The following is a 7500-nucleotide window of genomic DNA, read 5'->3' as shown; positions in this document are numbered from 1 at the left end:
GAAAGAGAGAGAGAGAGGGAGGGATAGAGAGAGAGGGAGAGGAAGAGAGAGAGAGAGGGAGAGAGAGAGAAGGGAGAGAGAGAGGGAGAGAGGAAGGGAGAGAGAGAGGGAGTTGTAGAGGGAGGGAGAGAGAGATGGAGAGGAAGAGAGCGAGAGAGAGAGAGGGAGGGATAGAGGGAGGGAGGGAGGGATAGAGGGAGGGAGAGAGAGATGGAAAGGAAGAGAGAGAGAGAGAGAGATGGAGGGAGAGAGAGAGAGAGAGATAGAGGGAGAGAGAGAGAGAGGGAGGGAGGGATAGAGGGAGGAAGGAACAGCAGGAAGGAGGATAGATTTAGATAGATCAGTAAAGTGTCATGAAGACTTTCTACCCAGTTGACATACTCTTCCTACTCTTCCTCCTCCTCCTCCTCCTCCTCCTCACCGGTTGTTCCAGATGTTCTTGAAGAGGTTGAGCGCCTCCTGCAGGCGGTTGGTGTGATTGTCCTCTCGGATCACCATGTTATAGCTGCTACTCGCCACCACGAAGATGATGGCTGTCACATCTACACACACACACACACACACACACACACACACACACACACACACACACACACACAATCATAGGATTATTCACAAGTCTGAATTCATCAGCACACCTGGGACCGATGTTTCACACACACACACACACACACACACTGAATTATCACCACCTCCCTAAAGGCCAGTTATGTGGTCCAGTAGTCTTTCTTAAGAGACGGGGATTTTGGATTTGGTGACACAGACACAGTGAAGTTTAGTGAACCTGAGCCGACGCAAGGATTGTGTGTGAGTAAGTGAGTGTGAGTGTGAGTGACCCTGAATAAGACCAGTGAAGATGTGTGTAATATGAGTTCATAAGACCCAGAATAAGGTTGTGTGTGTGTGTGTGTGTGTGTGTGTGTGTGTGTGTGTGTGTGTGTGAGTGTGTGTGTGTGAGTGACCCTGAATAAGACCAGTGAAGATGTGTGTAATATGAGTTGAACGAGTGCAAGCTTGCGTAGAGTAGTAAGTGTATGATTCACTTGTGATGTCATAAGAAGTTATTCTGCTTAATACTGGGCTCCTAGATTCACTTGTGAATATTTCAGCACCTTCTCATTCACACTCTTTCAAACACAGACACACACACACACAGCTCACCATTGAAGCACTGGATCCACTTTCTGCGTTCATCCCTCTGACCTCCAACGTCAAACATACTGCAGGGGAAAGAACAGTACATGAGAGACCTGTAGCACACACACTCACTCACTCACTCACTCACTCACTCACTCACTCACTCACTCACTCACTCACTCACTCACTCACTCACTCACTCACTCACTCACTCACTCACTCACTCACTCACTCTCACTCTCACTCTCACTCTCACTCTCACTCTCACTCTCACTCTCTCTCTCTCTCTCTCTCTCTCTCTTTCTCTCACTCACTCACAAACACACACGCATGCAACTCACGTGCGCACGGTCACACACACACAAACACATGCATGAGCATACAGGACACATACACACGCATACAGGAGAGGGTCAATAGAAACCCAATCCTAACCTGTACACGCTTACACGTGTGTTCTGTTAAAGATGGAAGGTTCTAGAACTCACTGCGTACACGTGTGTTCTGTTAAAGATGGAAGGTTCTAGAACTCACTGCGTACACGTGTGTTCTGTTAAATATGGAAGGTTCTAGAACTCACTGCGTACACGTGTGTTCTGTTAAAGATGGAAGGTTCTAGAACTCACTGCGTACACGTGTGTTCTGTTAAAGATGGAAGGTTCTAGAACTAACTGCGTACACGTGTGTTCTGTTATATATGGAAGGTTCTAGAACTCACTGCGTACACGTGTGTTCTGTTAAATATGGAAGGTTCTAGAACTCACTGCGTACACGTGTGTTCTGTTAAAGATGGAAGGTTCTAGAACTCACTGGAAATTGACTTTGTCCACTTGGAATCTTGTCTCAAAAATCCCAGATGTCAGAACTCTGCATCTCAAAAGGTCCTGAGAAATAACACACACACATTTGATGTACATAACACACACACACTCCAGAGAATTTGTCATAGTGTTCTTTGTGTGTGTGTGTGTGTGTGTGTGTGTGTGTGTGTGTGTGTGTGTGTGTGTGTGTGTGTGTGTGTGTTTTGAGGGGTTACCTGGTCTGTGGGGGTGTAGTCACTCTGTTTCACAATGTCAATCTTGTCTAGGAAGCTGAGGAGAAGAGAGAGCAGGTTAGAGACACTGAGCCAATGTGTGTGTGTGTGTGTGTGTGTGTGTTTGAGTGTGTGTGTGTGTGTGTGTGTGTGGCCAGTAGAAGCAGTCACACACTAGGCCTCATGTGAGTTCCCACTGACCGTCTGATAACAGCACTGCTGGTGTGTGTGTGTGTGTGTGTGTGTGTTCGCAGGAGCTGTGTGTTTAAACACTGGTGTGTGTTTACAGGAGGTGTGTGTTTAAACACTGGTGTGTGTGTGCAGGAGGTGTGTGTCATGTAAACGCTGGTGTGTCTGTGTGTGCTGGAGTGATCAAGGCTGGGCTCAGGGTGCAGTACCAGTAGCAGCCAGCAGAGGGGGAACAGCTTTCCTCCACATCATAGAACTAACAGAGTGAGTCAGCGTCCATGAGCCACAGCAGTGGCCACTCACTCAGCTGTGTGTGTGTGTGTGTGTGTGTGTGTGTGTGTGTGTGTTTGTGTGTGTGTGTGTGTGTGTGTGTGGGCCCTCTCTGAACTCACAGCTCCACTGTGAATGGTTGAGCTATAACTAGGATGTGTAATTGTGTTGTGATTGGTTGAGCTATGACTACTGGTTGAAGTGTATCTGCATTGTGATTGGTTAAACAGCTACGACCAGTTGTGTTTTAGCTCATTTGTGATTGGTTGGGCAATAGATGGTTTGTAATTGGTTGAGATACTACAAACACACACACACACACACACACACACACACACACAGACACAGACACAGACACACACACACACACACACACACACACACACACAGACACACACACACACACACACAGACACACACAGACACACACACACTGTGTGGGCTGCAGTGATGAGGTATGCGGTGCTCCAGGGGATTGGCTGAGGGAATGTCTCATAGAAGGTTGAAATGTGACAGAAGAGTTGCAGGTCAGATGCAGCATACAGTATTACACCTCTCTCTAACACACACACACACACACACACACACACACACACACACACACCCTAAAGTATTACACCTCTCTCTAACACACACACACACACACACACACACACACACACACACACACACCAGACACACACACACACACACACACAACCCCTAAAGTACTACACTTCTCTCTAACACACACACACACACACACACACACACACACACACACACACACACACACACACACACACACCAGACACACACCCTAAAGCAGACCTGGGCAAAGTGCGGCCCAAGGGCAATTTGCGGCCCTTTGGCTGTCCCTGTGCGGCCCGCGGAGGTCAATTGTAAATTAGGAATCAAACGTAAAACCTGTACTTATTATACGGGTCTTGAGAATGTTCCAAAAAGTTCCTTTGATTTGAATGGGCCATCCCAACGTTCGCAGGTCTGTAATTTCTTTATATTCACTGCTGCGAAAAATGTATGACTGCTGTCATTGGCAACGGGTTTTGTGCTTATAATTCACATCTTTCATATCATTCCGCAACGCAAGTAGTCCGGTCATTTAACGTAACTGAAAGTCATTGAAACTTGAAGTCAGAAGGTGGGTTGCTTCGCATTTGCGTGAAGAACTAAACGGCAACAAAATCATTAAAAAGAGGTATTTTGGAGAAATGTCTTCTATTGTTTTGGCAAGTAACCATATAATACGTTTTTTTAATTTCCGTAGGCCTACATTCGTGCGTGTGTGCGTCACTGCGACCATTTGCGCTGATAAAAATTGATATTACTATTAATTTATATACTATTGCATTGCAAGCTTGCTCTCGTGTGTGTGTGTGTGCCATGTGTATTGATCGTCTGGGAACACCTTTAATACTGCAAAAACATGCTCATTTTCAAAATCGTTTTGGTGAATGTTGATTAAATGTTGATTCAATAATGTTGGCGTTTTTACTATGCCTGCACCAATTTTTTTTTATAGCCTAAATGTAACATCTACTCTTACCAGTAGCAGTTAATCAAAACCATACAATGTAATGTTTTTTTTATAAAGAGATACAACTTATATTGAGCAGAATTGAGTTCAGCCTATTGGTCCGGCCCTCCACAACAGTCCCACTATCTCATGTGGCCCCTTGGGGAAATTAATTGCCCACCCCTGCCCTAAAGTATTACACTTCACACACACACACACACACACCCTAAAGTATTACACTTCACACACACACACCCTAAAGTATTACACCTCACACACACACACACCCTAAAGTATTACACCTGACACACACACACACCCTAAAGTATTACACATCACACACCATACTGTAAAGGACCTCACCCACACACACACACACACCATGAGGTGCTGCACCTCACACACACCGTAAAATTCTACACCTCACACACACATAAACACATGCACTCACACACACACAATAATAAACTATGATCGAAATTATAGCATGTCTACACACACACACACACACACACACACAACCCAAAACAGTTACAGAAGTGTGTGCACACATGCACATACACACAGGCAGGTAATCCAACAACCCATCACAGTTATAGAAGCTGTCCCTATATATAGAAGTGTGTCAATAATAGCCAGTCAAAATAATAGCCCTGATTCCCTTCCCTTCCCTCCCCTCCCCTCTCTACTCTACTCTACTCTACTCTACTCTACTCTACTCTACTCTACTCTACTCTACTCTACTCTACTCTACTCTACTCTACTCTACTCTGCTCTACTCTGCTCTGCTCTGCTCTGCTCTGCTCTGCTCTGCTCTGCTCTGCTTCCCTCTGCTCTGCTTCCCTCTGCTCTGCTCTGTCAGCCTGCATCTCTGCTGTCTGCACAGTGTTGAGCTTAAAGAGAGTGGGCACACAGCTGAACCCAGGCAGGATTGGGTTTGGGTTCGAAGGAGGATCAGACTGACCAGGGGATATCTGCATGTCACACACACACACACACACGATAACTATGAGCTACAGGCTAAAATCACACACACACACACACACACGTTCAAATTCCAGCCCTCCACTTGAGCAGGGATGAGCTAGCCCTGATCTAGCAGGTTGTTGTGACTCTCTGGCGTCTGACCGAAGCTAAAGTGTGAGCGCGGTAAAGCTGCTAACAACCTTGATAGCGTTAGCGCTCATCTCCTTAACGCTGGAACATAAACGGCCTGGATTAGCCTGCTAGGCAGATTAAAACAAGCAAACAAACTACAAACAAGGAGGGTCAGGGTCAAGGGTCAACACACGGTCAACATGTCCTCTCTCTTCTCTGGCCTTGTCCCTGGCGATGAGTGAAAGCAGGAGAGGAGAGTCAATACCAAAAACAGCCAGAAGGGGGACAGGGCTGCTGCTTTGGTAATCATCACACAGCAGGCCCATTCACAAAGACATTTATGAATAGATTTATAACAGATTTTAAAAATTGATTTTCATATTATGCCGAAATATGCAGGCATTTTAATGGAGAGTAAGACAAACTATAAATCATTTTTAAAGCTAGCATATCACACTAACAGACATGGCCGCTAACAGCATTCATTTTCCCAAGCAGTTCAATGTTTAAATCACCACAGCTAGTCTGAGTTCCATCATCAGCCACTGGTGTGGTTTAGCAATGCCAAACTGAGCTAACTATGCCCTCACTTCCTCTGAAAAACATAACAGCTGTTTGCAGACCTGTATGCAATACACAACTTGAGAAGTTAACACAACAGACCATAGACACTATGATAACCGAGAAGCTAACACAATAGACCATAGACACTATAACAATCAAGAAGCTAACAGAACAGACCATAGACACTATGATAACCGAGAAGCTAACACAATAGACCATAGACACTATGATAACCGAGAAGCTAACACAACAGACCATAGACACTATAACAATAGAGAAACTAACACTAGATTTTGAAGTGGTGTGTGCAGACTTTGAGATGCTATCATCTCTAGTTCAGCTAGGCAGCACTTTTGGCCAGCACAGTCATCTAATACAGCTAGCTAACATAATAACCACTAACCAGTTGGCCTAGACAGCACTATATCCTTTACCCGTATGGACAGCACTGTTACGGACACCAGTTCAGCTAGTCAGTGTCATTGCAAATGCTGTTAGTCAGTTTACCATTTAGCATAGTAAGCATTCGGTCAGGGACGCTAAGGACTATGTTAGCATAGTTAGCATTCGGTCAGGGGCGCTAATGAGTGTTAGCATAGTTAGCATTCAGTCAGGGACGCTAATGAGTGTTAGCATAGTTAGCGTTACTGACATTACAGCGCAACTCCAAAAACAGACAGACAGAGACAGATAGAGAGAGAAAGAGAGAGAGATAGAGCAAATAGAGATAGAAGGAGAAAGAGAAAGAGGAAAGCTGTGTCTGACATTACAGAGCAACTCTAAAAACAGAGAAAGACAGAGAGAGAAAGAGAGCGAAAGAGAGAGCAAGAGAAAGAGAAAGAGAGAGAGCAAAAGAGAGAGAGAAAGAGAGAGAGAAAGTGAGAGAAAGAGAGAGAGAAAGAGAGAAAATGAGAGACAAGGAAAGAAAGAAAGAGAGAGAAAGAGAGAAAGAGAGAGAAAAAGAGAGAGAAAGAGAGAGAGCGATAAAGAGAGAAAGAGAGAGAAAATGAGAGAAAGAGAGAGAAAATGAGACAAAGAGAGAGAGAGAGAAAGAGAGAGAAAAAGAGAGAGAAAGAGAAAGAAAGAAAGAGAGAGAAAGAGAGAGAAAAAGAGAGAGAAAGAGAAAGAAAGAAAGAGAGAGAAAGAGAGAGAGAGAAAGAGAGAGAGAAAGAGAGAGAAAGAGAAAGAGGACATTACAGCGCGACTCCAAAAATAGCTCCCTGGCGCCCTGGCCTCCAGCTTGGTTGTCATGGCGACTGAACCACAGGCGCTATTAATAGACTGATCCTGTGTGACTGGAGAGGGGAAGAGTGAAAGAGAGAGGGAGAGGGGGAGGGGGAGAGAGACAGAGAGAGAGTTGATGGAGGGAAGGAGAGAGGAGGAAAGAGAAAGAGAGAAACAAACAGAGGGGGGAGAGGAGATACAGACAGAGAGAGAGACAGAAAGAGAGAAAGAGAGAGAGAGTGAGAAGAGAGAGAGAGTGTGAGATGAACGGGAGGGAGAGAGCTGGCGAAAAGGGGGCAAGGGTGGAGAGGCAGACCAGACTGAAAGAAGAAGAGATAAGTGCACACACACATTTGCACACACACACACACACACACACACACACACACACACACACACACATCTGCCCACACACACACACACACACATACAAATCACATAAATAACTCAAGATATCTAAACTACGGGG

The 7500-nt window shown here is 45.2% G+C and overlaps 1 protein-coding gene across 2 annotated transcripts in view; it reads right to left on the bottom strand.

Annotated features, from left to right (window-relative positions):
- gnas (GNAS complex locus) overlaps nucleotides 1–7500 on the bottom strand; it is a 37738-nt gene that overhangs the window by 1783 nt on the left and 28455 nt on the right. For both annotated transcript variants that reach the window (XM_031567875.2, XM_031567876.2), the window contains exons 6-9: nucleotides 2174–2228; nucleotides 1948–2021; nucleotides 1162–1220; nucleotides 422–542 (exon numbers count right to left, since the gene is read on the bottom strand). In XM_031567875.2, coding sequence (XP_031423735.1) covers nucleotides 422–542; nucleotides 1162–1220; nucleotides 1948–2021; nucleotides 2174–2228 — 309 coding nt within the window. The remainder of the gene's footprint in view (nucleotides 1–421; nucleotides 543–1161; nucleotides 1221–1947; nucleotides 2022–2173; nucleotides 2229–7500) is intronic.

The sequence above is a fragment of the Clupea harengus genome, chromosome 5, assembly GCF_900700415.2.
Source record: "Clupea harengus chromosome 5, Ch_v2.0.2, whole genome shotgun sequence".
Lineage (NCBI taxonomy): Eukaryota > Metazoa > Chordata > Actinopteri > Clupeiformes > Clupeidae > Clupea > Clupea harengus.
This window is presented reverse-complemented; position numbering and strand designations above follow the sequence as displayed.